The sequence below is a fragment of the Phalacrocorax carbo genome, chromosome 3 (genome assembly GCF_963921805.1).
Source record: "Phalacrocorax carbo chromosome 3, bPhaCar2.1, whole genome shotgun sequence".
Taxonomy (NCBI): domain Eukaryota; kingdom Metazoa; phylum Chordata; class Aves; order Suliformes; family Phalacrocoracidae; genus Phalacrocorax; species Phalacrocorax carbo.
The window spans coordinates 127,030,763-127,050,527 of record NC_087515.1 but is presented as its reverse complement, the minus strand read 5'-3'; the positions used below and the strand labels follow the sequence as shown (position 1 = coordinate 127,050,527).

General features: G+C 40.4%; 1 protein-coding gene across 5 annotated transcripts in view; it reads right to left on the bottom strand.

Moving 5' to 3' along the window:
* KIF13B (kinesin family member 13B) overlaps positions 1 to 19,765 on the bottom strand; it is a 130,836-nt gene that overhangs the window by 32,820 nt on the left and 78,251 nt on the right. For all 5 annotated transcript variants that reach the window (XM_064448275.1, XM_064448277.1, XM_064448276.1 and 2 more), the window contains 15 exons: positions 19,008 to 19,170; positions 17,840 to 17,986; positions 17,246 to 17,395; positions 16,472 to 16,600; positions 14,682 to 14,852; positions 13,560 to 13,717; positions 12,077 to 12,209; positions 10,930 to 11,076; positions 8,446 to 8,475; positions 6,503 to 6,602; positions 6,040 to 6,166; positions 4,371 to 4,426; positions 2,924 to 3,048; positions 1,644 to 1,820; positions 12 to 104 (listed from right to left, as the gene is read on the bottom strand). In XM_064448275.1, the coding sequence (XP_064304345.1) occupies positions 12 to 104; positions 1,644 to 1,820; positions 2,924 to 3,048; positions 4,371 to 4,426; positions 6,040 to 6,166; positions 6,503 to 6,602; positions 8,446 to 8,475; positions 10,930 to 11,076; positions 12,077 to 12,209; positions 13,560 to 13,717; positions 14,682 to 14,852; positions 16,472 to 16,600; positions 17,246 to 17,395; positions 17,840 to 17,986; positions 19,008 to 19,170 (1,906 nt within the window). The remainder of the gene's footprint in view (positions 1 to 11; positions 105 to 1,643; positions 1,821 to 2,923; positions 3,049 to 4,370; positions 4,427 to 6,039; positions 6,167 to 6,502; positions 6,603 to 8,445; positions 8,476 to 10,929; positions 11,077 to 12,076; positions 12,210 to 13,559; positions 13,718 to 14,681; positions 14,853 to 16,471; positions 16,601 to 17,245; positions 17,396 to 17,839; positions 17,987 to 19,007; positions 19,171 to 19,765) is intronic.

Genomic DNA, 19,765 nt, shown 5'->3' with positions numbered 1-19,765 from the left:
TTCTTATTTACCTCCGGAATATTTGAGACTATCTCAAAAGTGACACCACAGCCAGGAATGGAACTTCGGTGAGACATTCGTCGGAGGAAACTCTGTGCAAAACCCTGTGGGGAGGCAAAAAAAAAGAAGAAAGAAAAAGAAAAAAAGAAAATATCTCTTGCTTTAAGGAAAACATGATTTAACATATTTCAACTGAAGTAAATCTAGTTTACAAAGAAAGAAGTCACTTGCTTGCCTGTATTTTACATACAGAGAAAGGATTACCTTCCTTCTTCGCAAGGTGACCGCTTACCCAGCACACAAAGCATCTGCTAGTTCTAGAGGTGGGGTTTGTTTTTTTTGGTAGAGCCCTAGGTGACTCGTCTTGAATATTGACGAGTACAGGCATTAAATTCTTGACCAAAGAGATCGTTATGAAGAATGACTTAAGGGGGCATGGTCATTGTTTATGCTGACTTGGCGCCTTGCAGGGTTAAGAACTGGACTGTTGAATTAATGCAGAGATGAGTCATTCAAAGATGCTGCTGAGACGAACACCAGGGAAAGGTTATTGACAAGGAGTTTTAGAAACCTAGCAAGAAAGCCAAAGATTCCATGTCGAATAAAAGTAAAAAACGTCATTGGCTAAATCTGTAGAAAACCGAATTGATGAAGACTGAACGCAATTGTAATTACTGGCAGGCTCAGTTTAGCTATTGAATACACTCCTCCATTCTATGACAAAAACATCACTGTTCTCTTTCTGAGAAAAAGCTTTTGCCTGATCGAAGCACCAAGAACTCTGGTTCTTCTGTTCCTAGCTCTAAAAGCAGTTTAGAGCTGCCTACAGGGTTTCTGGGTGTGACCACACGTCTTCTGCTCTTGCTTCAGATTTCAACTACAGATGTGCAAACAGAATAACAATTCGGGCGTTCTGCTTTGTCATGATCACTGCTAGGGGAAGCTGGATTCTGAGACAACGCTGAACAAAACTCTTCCTCACCATCTTTCTCAAGGATTGAATATTTTTCAGGACATGATGCTGCAAATGGAACAGCAACCTTCTGCTTTCCATTTATCAAGCATTCTACTCTCACCTACATGTTATTGTAAGAGCACAAGCCAATTGGAAAACATAAAAGACCAAGAGCAATTAAATTGACAAATCACACAACGGGACCTCTGCTCCAACTATCCCTAGTTTATCTCTAAATATCTGGATGCATAAACAGAAATGGTTAGCAGCAACATGTGAACATACTATAGGAGTAGAGAAACACACAGGTTTCTTCCGATGCACAGTTTTTGCAGAACATGAGCTCCAGACTCAGAATTTAACTCCTTCTACTTGTTCCAGTGACTGGGGATAAAGCACTCAGTAGTTAATACAAATAAGACTGAATCTCTCATACTTAGATGCCATTGAGCCTTTAAAAAAAGCTGCATCATCATCCACAGCATGAAAGATACTACGAAAATTACTTGGCAACCTAAAGCCTCGATGCGTGCCATTGATACGGTGCTTCCATTCGGGGGAGATGAAGGTAGATACAAGAAAACAAGAGTCACGGCAGCAGCATATTGCACAAGTCACAGCCTTCCCTTCCTCGGGCAGTGATAAACATGGGGCAGAGTGAAAGTGTGAAGGATTATAAAAGAAATACCTGTCTGCCGTACACGTTAACGCAAATGCGCTTGCGTAACACTAACTGCATTTCCGCAGGATGGCTGAGCTGGACGGTGGCTCTCACAATAAGGTAAACTCTTTCATCTGCTGCTGTTCCTTTACTAAGCTGGATGCAGTCGTGGACTGTGGAATCCCATGAGGCTTCTGCTTTCACCTGCAAAGGAAAAAAATGTATCCTCTAATAAGCATAATTAGGTGTATAATTAACTGTAATTAATTAAGCATAATTAGCAAAAATACATAATACATAAATTTTGAGAGTCAGCTTCCCCATTTCACTCGCTATGAAGAAAAATCTCTGCACTTTAGAAGAGGCCATTTAAAAATCAAGATTAGTTTGCCAAATGAAGACGTTGGGATTAAAAACACCAACTTGCTCAAACTCTGAAACATTTCCTCTTGAAAAAAAAAGATCTTTGAATACCCAGGATCATTGCAAATAAATCATAAAATATGCAGAACTACAGGACCATTTGGCCTAATTTATTAAGATAAACCAGAGAGCAACAGAGATTGCAGTGAAAATCTTCCATCACACCACATGAACTCTCCTGTCTGTATTTGAGAAATAACTTTGCTGAACCATTTCTAGCAATACAGCAAAAGCTGGAATTTCTCTTCTTGAATGTTAAAATGTAAGTATTGCTGAAGATTTAAATGGTTTGTCTTCAAGCCATAAGAAAAATGGCCTGGCAGCCAGCCTTCCAGCCTTTAAAAATAAAGCAGAACAAAGAAACCCTACCAAAACCATCAGGAAAAAAGCTCCTCTAAAAATATAAAAAGAAAAGTTTCAGAGTAAGGAGCAAAAGTTTAAGGTAAAAAAAAATAAACAACAAACAATCAGAGATTCTAAACCTAACAGCAAAAATTATAAACCAACAATTGGAGAGTTGTAAAACTATGAGCCATGTGACAAAATGGAGTATGATGAATGTAACAATGCAGAGGTAAATATATGTTAACTGTAGCAACGGTTAAGATTGTTTGGTTTTTCAGCTGGGAGCTTCCGTACTCGGATTTGCCTGAGATTTTGTAATGCTTGATTTGGATGAAGCAAGGTCCTTGAGTTTTATTATTTTTCAAATCACAGTTATACTCCTAGCAAATATTCCTCGAAAACACAAAGTCAGTCGTACAAGAAACAAGTGTTGTACCCTTTGCATGCCCTCTTTGATGCATTATTTTCACATCTGACTATATGAAGAGAACAATTAAAAGACTCGTAAACTAAATATACTGGTCTGCATCTCTGCTCACCTCGCTATCGTGATGCTTCACAATCTGCAGTTCAAAGAATTCCTCCTCCTCTTCTGCAACAAGAGTAGCATCCCACCCACCCGCTTCTGGGTCATCCAGGTTATCTTGGGAACTGAAGTCATCAGCTAGAAACAAAAGTGAATGCAGAAGGTGGGGAGACACAAAGCAATTATCCTTTTTAAAAACATCCATCCGGCAAGTCATGAATTTGCATTTTCATCCCTAGTTCCCAGCTTGGCTACTTAAACTCCACCTACGTAAGAAAAGCTCTTCACACTGTTCCACTTCAAAAAGAATCCCATTTCTATACGGAAAGAGCGCACAAAGATTTGGGGACACAGACTCAAGCCTGCCTTATAAAGCCCTCTATTGTGCAGGAATCTCCCCCAGCTGTAAACAGCCTCTCCTTGCCCACAGGAGTATGTTCAGCACTGCTGGTCAACCGTACTAAGTCCATTCCTCATTTGGCATTAATTAGGTGTTCTGGGGTTCGCTTTTTTATTTAAATAAGGATAAGCTGCTGGTTGAACAAGTAAAAGTACAGTACCTTTAGATCGTGATTAAACAAATCCTTCATCTGGTTTGTGAGAAGCAGTTTAACCTGTTCTGGCTCCAGTCCCTCACCAGGAATGAATAATTAACTAGCTCCTCTTTGAACCCATTTGATATATCAATGTGCTTTTTGAGGTGAAGAAACCATAGATGGAAACAGCACTGCAGCAAAGACCTCACAACAGGCAGCATGCCACCTCCCCACCCTCACCTGATGCTTCTAATCCAAGTGGTACCCCTCTTTTAAACATCCTAACAAGGATTTGTTCAACTGATTAGGCACTGTTGGCTCCCTGGACTACTTGGGGTTGCCGGTTTCTTGGCTACAATTTCCCATCTTTGGTAGAAGCATCTGCCAACTACGCTGTTCAAACTGGATCTTGTATTTGGATGTACTGAAACACACATTGTTTAAAGAAACATATACAATCACACTCTAAAAATAACTTGGGCTTATCATGCCATGATTTTTTGATACGCAGACATTATTACCGGTGACTTAACATTTTCTTCTACGACACCAGTAAAGAAATTATAGGATACAGCATCAGTGCTATAGCCTTGTGAGACCCTGGAAAGAACATTCCCAACAGTAATTTCTTCTTTACTCTGGCTTTTGCTGTTCACTCCCTTAGACGTACTCATGTTACTATTTCTATTTTACTTATTAAATATCTGCAAAATATTGGGATTATTAAAACCTACGGTTCCTTTCATATATAACTGTATTTTGAAACATTAAATAAAACGTTTCAGTGAAAAATGTGCGCTCTTGAATTAATCTACCTGCCATTTCAGGCAATTTCTTCACTTTACTAGCTTGCTTAAATTCTCTAACATCATTGGATGTACAAAGTTTCTTTCCAAGTACTCTGCCATTTTAAGAACGACTTACCATTCAAGTCAAGGAAAATAACAGGAATGTGAGTTTCCATACCAGGCACGGGAGTCCTAAAGCATAAGACAGAGACAACGGTGACATTTAAACTAAAAGCAGATTTACGCAGCACACGTCCCTTACGACACAAGCCCACAGCATATTACGCTCAGTACAGCTGCAATTCTAAGCCAGACCATGGGTAACCTTAGCAAACAGCTTTATTTTAATTTACCGTTGCAGATTCCAAGAGACTCGACTAAACTGGTATTTCTTTTATAGCAGCTCTCTTTGAATTATTATATTCTTTGACCTTTGCTTTCAGAAATGTTTTCTCCCTCTAAAACGCTAATAGCAAAATAAAGTTTATTTAGTGGCGCACACATTTATTAAATGCAATGGCCCCTGCATTAGTGATGGCAGTGAAGACAGCAGAGTGAGAATCAGTTTAAAAACTAGATTTTTCTAACATTAACGCTGCCACACTACACGGTTATTACTCTTTCTCGCAAAACACACATATTTAAGAGTCAAAGCTCTCATTTAAGGAATCTTTCATATCATGGAAGAATGGCTAACATAGGTGGTGTTTTGTTTGTTTTTAAAATGAAATATTCTGCGGCCTAGCCCTTTTAAGCTACACAACATTAATAAGGTACTAAAAACATAATATGCAGCTTGAAAGACTCCTTATTGAAATCTCAGCTGTAAATAAGCGCTGTAGCCACCTCATGAAAAACTTGGACCTGCTAAACTTTACGGTGAACATGTACTATAGAAGGTGCTTGAATCATGCTGAACATTTCTTCTGGTACAAATGTGTTCAAAACAGATTCTTCCTCAAGTAAGTTTCCTGCAGATCCACCATTTTCAAACCTAGTCAAACACTTTGATGTGAAAGTTGATGGGCTTCCAACGAGCATTTGCCATTTCTATGTTTCAGAAGCATTACCTTTAACAAACTTCAGAGTCACGGAACAGTTTGGGTTGGAAGGGACCTGAAAGACCATCTAGTTCCAACCCCCTGACCTGGGCAGGGACACCTTCCACTAGACCAGGTTCCTTCAAAACTCCGTGACACCCTATTTAATCAATAAATACTGTTAGAGGTTTGCTCAAAAAAATATTTCTGGAAGTCAAAAGCAACTGACGGCAAGAGGTTTGTAGCGAAACAGCCTCGCTCCCTGCTCTGCAGTTGTTACTCAGCTGCTAGGGTACGGCAATCTCAGTCTAGCGTAGTTTACTGTTTTTAATGTTTAGAAAATTACAGGGAACACTTGCTGACTAAACAGACTTTGCGCTCAAACCAGGAACGCAACAAAGTGCTCCTGTAGATGCAGTTTTATTATGACGGAGCAGCCTTTTAAGTGAATGAACTAGGTAATTAACATATTAGCTAATTTTTTAAAATGGTAAGTGCAGTGGTAATAAATATTGATTCCGTTTCTTCAGAAGGTCATAATTACACTCTGATCAATAACAGTATCGTTTACTAAATAGCATTTCTGGATTTCAGATACACAGTCTAATAAAATAATTTAAGCAAGAGGCCTAATTTTAACAACTTTGCTCATCCAGTATACAGAGGCCAGATTATGGAAAGCAGAAAATGGCAACAATCCAAGCCAGGAACAGGCCGTGCATCACGTCAACGTTCATTCTTGCATATGGCAATGTATGTTCATACCACTCCGCCGGAGCTCCAGGGATGCCGCTGCCAGCAGAAGGAACCATTACAGCATTCCTTTCTTCAGTGAGCGTTAGCCTCATCTCTAAAAGCTGTGCCTCCCGATCTGCATCATCTTCTGTTTTATCTGGAGGAGCAGGATAGCAGTCAGGGCGATAGAGAGCATTTCTTACTCACTGCCTTTATCATGTGTTAATGATCTTATACCATCATACAGAATAAAATCCACTCTGCTCAGAAATGCAGCACACACAGAAGAAACACACAGCATCCAAGAACAATGAACAATTTTATATAGGCTTCTCTAACTTCAGTTTCATCGAAAGCAAATTACTGGTGAGTGCAGAGATTCAACCTTCCATTAACTTCTTTTCTAAATTTTACAATATATTAAGATAAAAAGCGCGCGCGCCTGTCTCCCTCAGCCTATCGCTATTGTTACCTTTAATAGCATTTTGCTTACCAGGCTTCTCAACAAGTTTTTGCAGCTGCTGATCAAGATACTCCTGACGCTTTGTTAAGGCACAGAGCCATTTCCGACGGAGCCTCTCCAAATCCCTATCCTGTGAAGGGAAAAGTAGTCATGTTAAATATTGACCCAGGAAAGCCATTGTTTCCTATTTGCGGCTTACACATTTCCTCAACCCTTCTGCTCATCCTGTACCCGAGAAGCAGATAAGAAAGACAGAGTAGACCCCCAAGAAGTCACTTAGCTCTGCTCTATCTTCTTTCACACAGGACAACTTAAACAGAAACACAGAATAGCTGAGGTTGGAACCGACCTCTGGAGATTGTCTAGTCCAACCCCGCTCTGTGCCCAAAGCAGAGTCAACCACAGCCCTGAGCGAGCTGCTATGTCCAGCTCTGAATATCTCCAGGGATGGAAACCCCACACCGGCTCCAGGCAACCTGTTCCAGTGTTTGACCACCACCAGGGTAAGAAAAAAAGAAGTTTTGTATGTGAAGTGGAGACTCACTGCCTCTTGCCCTTTTGCTGCATGCCACTGAGAAGGGCCTGGCTCCGTCTTCTTTACTCCTTCCCATTCATATACATTGACAAGATCCCACCTGAGCCTCTTCCTCTTCACAACACTAAACCCCAGTTGTCTTTGCCTTTCTCCACAGGTCCAAACCCTTAACTTTCCACACCTTATTTGAAGTATTTTGCTTGCAAGCCCAAGGCATCTCTTTCTCTAGCTGTTATTCTGTACCACCCAGTTGGACAAACCTCACTTTACACATCATCTTTGCCCCCAAACTAGTCTAAAACTCACTAACTGCTACCTTGCAGCAACGCTGGAAACCCCAGTCCTTACCCATGACTCATCTGTTTAACAGCCTCGTATTAGGAATCCATCCCTGCCTCATATGCCACTCTCCGTAGTTATGGCATTTGCAACTGAACCTTTAAAAATCTTCTCTTAAGTGCTCATGTCCTTCAAAAAAACCACCGCAGTATCCTTAAGAACAATCAGTTCATTTGTCTCTGGTGTAGAAATGTTCAGAAATGATGAATGATACTCTACATGCAGCATGTTGGGTGCCACAAAGATGAGCTATCAGCTCTGGGATGCCTTCAGGCAAGCCTCTTCTATGGCAACGGCAGTTCAGACTCATTCCACTTCAAACTCGAACAAATCCTTTGTCAAGAAAAATGGGTGGATGCAAGACTATAAACTCCAGTTGTATCACTCACCCATAGACCCCTACAAGCATGCCAGAGTCTGTCAGAGAGCATTAAACCTAAATCACGGGTTGCTCGCATTATACAAAGTCGAGATCAATAATGACGATGATGTGCTTTTGTTAAAGTTATGCAGAAGATGAAAAATATATCGCGGATATTGTAGCTCATCAGTTCCCCTTTACGGCTCACATTACCATGACATTACACACATTTAAAAAAAAAAATAGCGTGCTGATTTCAGTAGCTTTATCACCGCTGCCTTGGGGCTCCAGGAGCAGAATTCCCCTTGCTTGCCCAGGGGTTGGTCACTATGCAGTACGCTCCAGCTCTCATACCCATTAGCATATTCATAGTATGAAGCAGCATGAAGTATTTTGACTGCATCTTCAACACTGCCATACCTAGTTTTGCTCTTAATGAGGACAATCTCAATCTAGCCATCATTTGTCAAGAAGGAAGACTCCTTCCCCTACAACACCGAAGATCTTGTTTTGAAAATACATATTAAGGCATCTTGTTCTTTCCCTTCCACCTCTCTAATCCACCATATGGCACTGTAGCATAACAATCTATGCAATTCTTAAGCTTTTAGTCTCTTCAGAAGACAGGCTGTGTATACATCCAACCAAGAGAGCAAAGATAACGTGCTGATTCTCCTCTAATAGGTTTTAATCTGAAAATGTCTGAGTTTGTAGAAAGAGAGAATTCAAAATTTTTACCTGATAACTGTCCATTTCATCCTCTTCTTCCTAGGCCAAAACATGCAAAACCACATCATTAAATTTTTTTTGATAGCAGGAAACACACTGAATGCAAAAGGTGTAACTATTCTAAGCAATATTAGCAGTCCTACGTGAAAGGCTGAGCTTAACAATAGCGTGATCACCGAATTAAAACAGACATCCCAAAGATTTGCTGCTGTCAGCTCATCTAAACTCCAACTAGAACAATCCAACAATTATAACGGAAAAACTTCACAGAAATATAGCTCTTAGAATTCTTCATAATTGGAAGCAAATGGAATACTTAAGTTACGCTAAGAAAGAAATAGGAGTTACAGTGAAACAACTTGAAACATGTCGATCCTGGACAGCAAAGAAAAATGTGTTGTTTTACCTGTAAGAGTTAAGTATGAAAGTTCCAGGAAGCACTCAAAAAAAATCAAAGTCTGGCATAAAGGATTCGAGGTAAGCTTGCTGTGGCGTTTAGAGGAGAAAAAGCATAAACATCTAAGCCAATTGTTAGGGAATGAGAATAACACTCTGCCACACCAGGAATTGCAACGCAGACCTCTGACATTTTGATTCCCATTATTTTCTGAAGGGAGACACCGCCTCAACATTCATCACAAGCAGAACAACTTGCAATGAGCATAATGCCACTCCTGCACAGTGAATGGAAAAGCAATGAGGATTCCAATCTTTATTGAGTTATTACTTATCTATTTAAGTAATAACAAGCCACTGGAGTCTACTTTTGTTTCTTAGTAATGAAGGCAAAAAACTTGGCTAAGCTGAAATTAAAAAGCCATATAGGAGAGGCATCTTCTTAGTTCAACATCTTTAGAAGATCCTTCATGTTCCACAGACAGCAATTTACTTGAGATAGAGACATGCTAATAAGGGGACTAAAAATCCAGGTGTTCAAATCACCTATTGTAAGCCACAGAACTACTAAAACATGGTTTTCAACAGCCCTTTCCCACACGGGTTATCAGTGTCAGACAAATCACTGGTCTCTCTCTCAAGCAGAGCTTAAATCTTTCTCCTTGAAAGAACATACTATTTTGTGGATTTCCAGCTCTGTCAGTTATGGTTGAAACTGGTCAACAGATGAGAAATTCCCTGGGGAAGAAACAGGGTGAGACAAACAGAATGCTCACCCGGGACTTGTCCCCTTATGAAACAGGCTGAAAGGGACGTGTATGTGTGGGTGTGTAATGGCTTTCAAGTAAAATTGGCAAGAATCAATCATTCTGTCTCAAAAGAGAAGACTTAAGAAACTCGCTTTGTTCACGAACAGTAGAGAAATGACAGTTTACTTGCTTTATAGGACGTGGGTATTGGGGACTGCTGTGATGGAAAGGCAGCAAAGAGAGCCTGCAGGGAGAGTCCCTACAGAAGCATAATGGGGAATAAAAGCCATAATCTGCCTAGGACACTGCTGAAAAGTGAGATTTCTGCAAAGGCAGAAATAATTTCCCTTTTTGCGTGCCTGACACAGAAGGGGCAAAGGATTGCTGAGGTTAGGAGATGACAAAACCCAACTGCTTCAGACATTAAAGGGAAAAACAATACTGATCAAGCAAAAAAAAGGGAGCAGATAATGCATTGAATCATAGTCTGTCAACAGGGTAAACATCATGGAAAGCTGGGAGATGACCCAAAAACTACTTGACATTTAGTTGGCCTTGTCTCAAGAGGGGCAGCTAATAAAGCAACACCGGAGTCTTTTTGGCTGGCTAACTCAGAGGAGCGACTGAATTTTGATTTAGCTGTTGGGGAGAAAAAGTAAAACTGTACTAGAACCTTCAGAAGCATTGCAAGAAGACAATCCCTAAGAACAGATCGACACGCTTGCGGTTTAAGACAAGATGCTGAGGTTCTCAAACAACTGGCCAACATATACTGTGGGCCAACAACTGCCTCTCATAATTCTAACATTTGTAATTCAACACTATTTGAATATATGTTCCAATGCTTTATTTTTATTTGAATACTTGCTTAAAATTGCTGCCATATCTAATATTTCAAGGGAAATCTACCGGACAAACTCCTAATGGATTTTAGAAAATTTAGCATTTCCTTTTTTCTTTTATGGTGTGTTTAGTCTGTGCTGCTTTTAAGGATAGGAAAAAAAATTCCCAAACCACAAGAGACACAGAAGTCTCTTAAAAATATTTTTGCCATGGAAAATGATTTTTGATTTAGGGGAAGATCTTCCACAACACTTTCTGAAAGAGAAGAGGTTCAGATTTGAACTATCCTCAATAATCCGTCCACTGTCGGACGGACAGACGTCCACAGTCGAAGCAATTCTGACAATTCTCCTTGACATTGCTCTCTACATTTTAAGAAGCAGGTTCAAAAAATATCCCCCCAAACCAAACTAAAACTTGAAACAAATGGAGTTTCCTCCAGCTGCATCAAACTTAGGACATCGCTTTATGCTATTATGTGTCTTGGAAATATTCAGATCCTTACCTGATAATTGTCAGGTACTTTTTGTGACTTGACATGTTTTATTTGAACACAGCCAATTCCAACAGATAATATTGATTCCTCAATCAACGGCAAGGTCCCAGATTCCTGGACAGATCTCACTTCAACCTGAATCCGTCGAGATTGCCCCTGCCCAAAAGAACAATTTGAAATATTTGGAAAAAAAGAATATAAAAATGCTGAAAGCTTAATGACAGAGAGACCTCTACTGGCAGTCATTTGCAACACCGTTGTATTTTCACTTCATGAAGAACAAAGTGGTGAGTACTGGAATCTCAATGACCCGGTGTTGAAGAGATACACCTTCTGTTGCAAGGATTTATGTTTACAGGATTTATGTATTTACAGGAAAAAAAATAGTACAGCATTCAGCAACTCCTCAGTTTACTTTTCTGGAGGGTTTTCAAAACATACACTTATAGGATTTTATTTTTAATACTTCTGAAGGCGGAAAATAGGATCTTTTCCCCACCTTCAAGAGAGGAAAGAAAACAGCCTAATTTGGTAAGCTATGGGAATTTCAGTGAACTTCTCCTCACTCTGGTCTCCTTGACTGAAAATTCTTTCCCATTGATGCTGTCAATGCAGTGAAGTCGCTGTTCTTTAGTAAAATGTGTAGGGGGGGGAAATAATTAAAAAAAAAAAATCAAAGGCACTGGGGAGTTCAGAGGTGCAGCCTGTATCTAACTACCTAATTCCTAGTGTTCTCCGGGCAATAGCTTATCACTTAAAAAATGTTAACTACTCAGTTAAGCATTAACAATTTAATGCGCATAGAACTCAAAGAACAAAGGAGTGGTTGGCTGAAATGATCAAATAAAGGGGAACTCTGGACCTCTTTAAAAAATAATTAAGTTCATTCCAGACTTTCTACCAGGTGCTATCACAGAACAGGGAACAGAACACAGCAAAAAGATTACAGGTAAACCTTTGATCGCCTTTACATCTGTGCTCATGCACGCTGGCAGTTTCACAAAACACAGACAGGCTCCACTTGCTTCCACAATATCCTATTCTGTGTCTAAGCTTGACGGTTCCTCGGATGCCACTCCTTTACCACACGAAACAGAAGCTGCTTAGCTTTCCGCCGGCGTTTTTCACAGCTGAAATCCTGTACACGGCACCTTACCTGTCTGAGCTGGAAGATGCCTCCCGTGCATACATCCTTGGCAGGAGTCACCTCAACCGGAAAGTATTCCCCATTCTCATTCAGCTCTAGAATTTGAACCCAGAGTTCTACTTTTCGGGTTACTTCACTCCACCTGCAAAACATGTCAAATGCCCGTTGGTTTTTTGTTTTGTTCTTCCAAAAGAAAGAAAACATTACAGAAAAGAAAGAAAGAAAGCATTAGCTCAGACTGCAGATTGGAGAAGCACCGGAACACTTCAATAGATGCATCTCTGACTATATAGGGTAACTAGTGGTGCAGGGCTTATAAATTTTACTACAACTAGTTTAGTCAAACATCAGAAATAAGCCTTTTCTTTATTCCAATACAAAACACAATTCCACTAGGTTCTAACATTTAAGCTCTGGTCTCAGCTACTGCCACATAAACCCAGTGTTGTCAGTGCAATCAGATTCATACAGAAGAGAGCGGAATGAAATAAACAGCATTGTCTCACAAGCTTTCGAAATTCAGGGCACTTTCCTGAACTTCATCATACTACTGCCTTCTCTCCAGTTCTTCTAAGAGCTTGCATAGGAAACGGCCACTTTCGCAGTGCATCAAAATTACAAAGGAAGGAAGTACTTACTACTCAGCTACCAAACGTAACTCATTATTTTATAACATCCTTTTTCCATCTCCTCTCTGCTGTATTTTCCTGACTTTTATTTAAAAACTTCCCTATATATAGATTAATATTCAACACGCTCAACACAAGTTGGAGTTGCTCAACACAAGTAGGAGTACTTAGCTGGAAGTAAAAAAGAGAAGTAACTGCCAATAAATTAAGGTGCAGACCTGCTTTCTAACTGGAGAGGCAAAACAACTTACATTTAAGAAAATTCTAATAAGCTTACTTTGGGGACAACAAACGGCTGCCAGCAAAAAAGCAAGCCCCTTCAGTCTAAATTACCATGCTGTTGCATATTTACTTCAACGGAAGTAATTAGCAATATAACTCTTCCAACGGAAGCATTACAGTGATGACACTTCATGGCCAAGAATGAACTGGAGTTGAATAAATATATCAGTGTACAATCAGAACAACCATCTTACTGCTTCAGCCTTGATAGCTCTTTCTGGTGCCGACTAACATAACAATATAAAAGGAAAAGAATCAGCTTGCTCTTTCATAGAACACTACTTATGTATTTGAGTTTGCCTAAATAAAAGGGACTTCAAAGTCTTTCAGGTTTTACCACTTTTAATTTGAAACAGAAATGGGCACTTGTCCTCTTTCACTCTTTTAAAGCCTACTGACACATCATATGGTGTTTTCCCAATCAACAGAGTCTATTTATAATAGTCTAATAGATACAGTCTCAAACACGTGTTGTCTTGAGTTCAAAATTGGACTACTTATCCCAAACCTGCTTCAAAATTAGGCACCTCAGACAGTGATTTTCCAGAATTCTAAACCAAGGGTCTATTTTCCATATTTACCTATCACGAAGGCTGCGTGTTTTGGCTTGAATTATTCCCAAATCCCACAGGGCTGGATTTTTGCGGTCCCCACTCTGCTTGTGCCCATACACCTCAATCGCCAAAGCACCGTCATAAAGATGTTCCATGAAGTCTTCGGAAATGTTTACAGAAACTTCCTGTATGTAAGCAACAAATCGGGTGATGACTGTGACTGCGCAACGACGTATGCTTAGAGATTTACTGTCCTGACCTTCGTATGAGCACGTAGTAAAGTCACCCTGGCCCCCCAGATACATTATAGAGCAAAGGAGGAACCACCACCTCAGTGTGTAAAATCAGGAGGCAAGGAAAAGATACATTATTTGCTGAAGATTAAAGCCTATAAAGAGCTGAAAAACGACGGCACACTGTTCCAAGTCCTGATCCAATGCTTAAAAAAAAACACCAACCAACCCCAAATCATATGTTCTCATGGTCAGAATCAGAAATCAGAACTCATCAGAAGGTATTAGATCCAGTTTACAAATGATAAATGGAACAAATTGCCCAGTGTAATGACAAAGATGAGAACTCGGGTGATTGGCTGGCATTCATCTAAGCTGACTTTAGATATCTCCATAAAAGATGCCTCCCTCCACTTGGCCATCTGCTCCGAAGTCAATAGGAAGAACGAATCTGTTCTAAGATCTATGACCTAACTTCAACATCTACATTAGGATAACAGGCACCATGTCGCAGGACTGGGGCATTTCTCTCCCCTACATCAGAGTGCAGAGTGACCAGCGCAGATACGGACATCAAATGTACTCAGATGAATACCGCTCTTCCGTGCACATTCAGCAGCTTTTTTACTGTGGGTAAGCTCTAACTTAAGCCTCTCTGCTGAAAAGATTACTTTCCTTTATTAATCCAGTCTTCACTTTCTTCACCTTCTGTGATTTTTGTACAAGTGAACAACAGTGTAGTACGATCAAACTTATATGGACTCTGAGATGTTTCAAGCTCTTATTAAAAATGGTTTTAGGGCATCAGCCTCACAAAGCATAGTAGTGAGAGCAAAGCAGCAACTAAAACTGTTATGCAAGCACAAGCCTGCTTTGCCCGCCTGTAGTTTCGTTAATAAAATAGAAAAAAATTTACATTGCAGTGATCGAAGACAACCATGCACCGCGGTTCCTTGCTGATGGAAGATAAGGAAGAATCCACCTCAGGCGCAACATTAACTGGCTCCAGTTGATCCCAGAACGTATATTTGCAGAACACAAAGTTGGAGAGGTGCTGCGGCAAACCTGTGGCCTGAAGTATTTTAATCTAGAAAAAAAGAGATAAGAAACAAAGAAACAGAAGTTATTCACTACGCACTGAATTAAAAATATCTTCTGCTAGAACAATGTTATTCTGTCCATGGCAAAGGATAAGAGAAAAAAGAAAGGGGCAAAATAAAAAAACTCTACAAAATACGAATTTCTGCATTGATAGACACTGGACACAATCTCTGGAGTGCATCAGCTGAACGTCGCCACTAGGTGTCACCAGGCACATATTTCTTGGGACAAAGGTAATGGTACGAATTTTACGAACACACCAAAACATTTTGTTAATTTTTAATGGCGAGATGCACTAAAAACTTTATAACCCAAGAGGAATACAATAAAAGCTTCCTACTTCTACAAAAACCGGCTCATTTACTCTGCAAAATCCTTGTCTGAAGATACTCCTTGTCCTTATTCTTCGATGCTGGAAATAACAGAAAAATAACCCCAACAATACAAAAGCAGCCTGTCCCCTCTTCTTCAAAATCAAGGCCAAATCGAAACAAAATGTTTTGAATACACTTTCTGATCTAAACAAAGCCACCATATTAACCATGCTATTTAATAAACTTGTATTTGCCATTTGTCAACTCAAGTTCTGATGAGCCAGACTCCTACGGTACGGCACCACTCAAGATCCTCAGGAGAATATGTTTCCTGCATCACTGCCCCATATCCCTCGCAAGCACATGGAGCTCTGTGGGACAGGATAAAATGTGAAAAAGGAGTACAGCTGTCCCCAAATTGTCCATATTGTCCAGAAGCCAGCTAAGTAGGGGTTCCACTCCCTCTGGTGCTTTTTACCCCCCTTTTTTCTTATCTGTAGCTTGGCCTACCTTGCATTTTACTACAACACAGCACTACAAGAAGGTAAACTCTTCTTGCTATCTTTCTTTTTATTATTAACAACAATAAAGACACCTGCATAGATTTCACAAAATATTGAATACTCAGAGAGAGAAATATTGAGGGAGAAGGATTCACAGAACAATGGGGGTTTATCAGATTCTGTGACTCCTTTTGAATTAGATATTATTGCTCCAGTCCTAGTGCACAGCAATTCCATGTCTTCCAAGACTGTAATAAACCAATCTGGGGTAAGATTGTATGCACATACTTATAAATATCATTTAATTAATACCTTGCAGACTTAAAAAAAAAACTCATGGAGACTGAAAGGACCAAAACCCATCTAGTTCTCTTGTCTTATTTCAGCCACTCAAAGAAAATATCGTGAGAAAAGACCACACAGCAGCGCTTCAGGACAAACTCTGGGCACCAGGACATTACTCAAGGCCATGAAAACAACTACAGGAGAAGTATTAAACTCAGTACACACAGCTGAACGATTAGGTAGAGCTAAATTCATTTAAATAATTTGCCTTTTTAATTATTATTTTAAATCCTCAAACATCAACACAGTTTCATACAAACAATCTATGAGTTTAAAGACAGGACTCTGCCTGTGTAGCTTAATACTGGAAGCGAGCATGGCGCACGAGGTTACTAAGAGACATCTAACGTCCAGAAGCCAATGTACCAGGGACGACTTTATTTTAAGACGTGGGATGGAAGGAGAGCAGGTTGCTCAGAGGTTGGGAGGTATCTGGAACTCACCCGGCAGACAAGTTTTCTCTCCTGAGTGTCACTTTCATTTGAACAGTCTGGACTATCCTCGCCTCCCACCAACCTGTCATCTATCTCTCCACTCACTCGAACAACTTCAACGTGGAGACGACCTGATACCTGATAAGAAAGGATTAAGAATTAGTTGTGTACCAGAAAACACTGACAGGTTCATCCCTTTTCAGGTAACTGCAACTACTGCTGTTTCCAGTCTGTAAGCAGACAACATTTTATTCCTTCTTATTGTTTTGCACTGTGCATTTGTTGCACCAGATGAAGAATTCTTTGGAGCAAGAATCAAAGAGCCTTTGTTGTAAAAACAAAGAACAGCATACTGCAAACTCACTCACCTTTACACCAGTCTCTAGAGAGTCTGCAAAGTGCACGTGCGATGCAGAGCACGGAGAATGTTGCCTGGTATGCTCTAGTTGCCTCGAAGTTGTTCTTACAGTATATATTTACGAGCCTATCCTCGATGGTCATCAGTGAAAGCCAGCGGAGCTATAGCTCATACATGTTCTACTAAGTGTTTTGGGCTGCTTTGCTCAGAAAGGTGCTCACAAAGCTTTCTCTTTTCACAGTCTCTGCTGGGATTCAGAGCTGTCTAAACCACTCTACTAAGGTATTATGGGATTTGCATAGTTCAAACTGTTCGCAAAGAGCTTGTGCACAAGGAACTGGAAAATAACTACTATATACTGGTAATAAGATCCACAGGCTGTAATTAAACAGTTGAGTAAGGATAGTTATAGAAGGCTGACAAACCTCTCCCTTCTGATTGATGATTGGAACAGCATATTGTAGCTTCACATCATAGAACAGGCACTCAAGAAAAACATTGGCTACTCCGATAAGGCTGTGGTTTTCCTGCTCATCGTAGAATGGATCAGCTCGCCTGAAGTAAGCCCTCATCACCTTCAATCAAATTCAGAATCATGTAAGAAAACCAAACTTTTCATGAAACAGTTTTCAAAGTGTCGTGCAGCCAACACAAAGGAAAAGGAACTCAAGGAAGAGGCTAGACTGGATCACAAGAAGAGTGGAAGCTTGAATTTTACTTTAATGTTGTCAGACTCTGAGAGGTCAGCCGGAACTTCATCTCCTGTTGTGTTTGCTTACTGGTTCTTATTGTATGCTCGGTTTGGTCACCAAACTACGCATGCAAACAACCATCAAAGTGACAAGATAAGGGTTAATGAAGCGCTGAAGACCTGCTTCAGTACTAGGAGAAGCAAAGGCTCAGGAAAACTTCTGTCGTCCCATATCCCACCCCCCCAGATTTCCTCACCTCTACTTAAACAAAAAAATTCAACAGGGATATCATTCTATCAGCACAATACTGGAGTAATTTTTACTTACTGGGTTGTCTTCCTCACAGTCTTTCCACTCCTGGTAAAGATCCCTCATATCTACCAGTCGATTCTCCAGCTTTTCCAGTGACCAAATCTGTTTGCCTTTCCCTTTCCTTCTCACCTGAATAGCAGGCTCACTGAGAATCGCGCCTCTCTGCGAAACAGTTAGAGAGATATCAGTAAGGAATTCGTGTCACAATGAAAAAATAGTTTAAAAACAATAAAAACTTTTCCCAAAGTTTGGATTTTGGTTTTTTTTTTTTTTCTAGCTTGAGCAACCAAATTCAAGCGTGACAGATTCTGAGTTCAGCTGTCACAGTACATTCGTGTTCAGTTTAACTGCGAAGTCTAATCACAGCTACAGGCACTAGTTTCCACGGATTTTCCCCTTACATAAGTGTTACAAATAGGCACATTTAAGCATTTCACAAACACCCTTAAGTTACAGAGCAGGCCTGGAGTTCCAGCTAAGGTTACTACTGCCTGCAACTTTCAGCTAGTGCAGACACCCAACCCTCTTTCCCATCCTGTTTCTAGACGTGCCAGAAGACCGCAGGAAAAACAAGCACATGAGAGAAACTTCTAAACCAACTGATAATCCCGGAATAAAATACATCGACTGTACTAACGACAGCCTGACTGTCACCAAAATATTGAGCTGACCTCAAGAACAGAAATGATAAGCCGACTTAGGGAGCCAGCCTGAGACATGGAGGTCTGGGTCCAGTTCCCTCCTTCCCAAATTTCTAAGATGCCTGGAACAAATCATCCAAATCCCCTCTGCTCCAGGTCCTCCCTGCACAGTGGGGATGACAGCATCTTCTCAACTCACTAGGATGACATAAAGCCAAATGTCCACAAAATGATGGTAAATACTTGAAATAGAGGTTACCTAACCCACACAGGTTTTATCACCCTGCAACAGAAGCAAGCGTTGAACTTCAACACCCGTGGGAAGGTCTCACACCACAACATTTCTCAGTAAGCTGGCATACTGGAGGACTTTCATGGCAACAAAATAAGATAAGGATGCAGCATGCACTAACAGAGCCATGTTTAATGCACATGAATAGACTGGCAAACTATCTAGACCATTAAAGTCAAAAAATGGCAAATATGAACGCTGAGGGGCAAACTTACCAACCCATGATTTAGTTCCTTTAGGGCTACCTTACCTTACTGTTAGCGTTAAGGCTTGAAGCTGGGATCTGAAGGGTAACTTTATATTCTGTCCTCTTGTCCAATTCCTCCGCGATAAAATTGGCTTCTCTCACATACAAATTGGCTTTAACAATCTGCTCTCGCAGCTTTCTCAGGCTGTGGGTCAACATTTCTTCTCTAAAAGGGGATTTGGAGGGAGAGAGAGAGGAAAAATCATGGCATTCAAATATTGCAACTGAGCGCGAAAAAATGCTCACTTGACAGGAAGGAGTCTTAACATTCAGCTTTTTAAACACAAAAGTCAGGCAAATTAGATTGCGTTTCTTCTGGGGGGAAAAAAAAAATCTGTATTAATTTAGCAGTACAAACATTAGCATACTGCTGGCTTTGGAGACTTCTCCATGCATCTGCTGAACAGTCAGCTCTTGTGTGGCTTATTCCAGAGTTTCTCCACCGCAGATGTGGATGTTCCATCTTACAGAGAAAGATTTATTCAGACACCATGACCCACTTGCTCACTGGCCTTCCTGGCAAGTGTGAGAGAGCATCAACTGTGCAGCACAGGAATCTGGTACCACAAAATGTTCCAGACACACAGCTAATGCCTTGTTAGACCGTCTCAATTTTTTTCTATTTCAAAAGTTGCTTCTCTAGCCATATAAATTATGTTTGTATTTTCTCATTACAATGTCTTTACCACACTCATTGTTTTAGGGTACGTTTCATCTTCTTCCTGCAGCTGCTCTTTTTGACAGTAATACTGGAAACGATC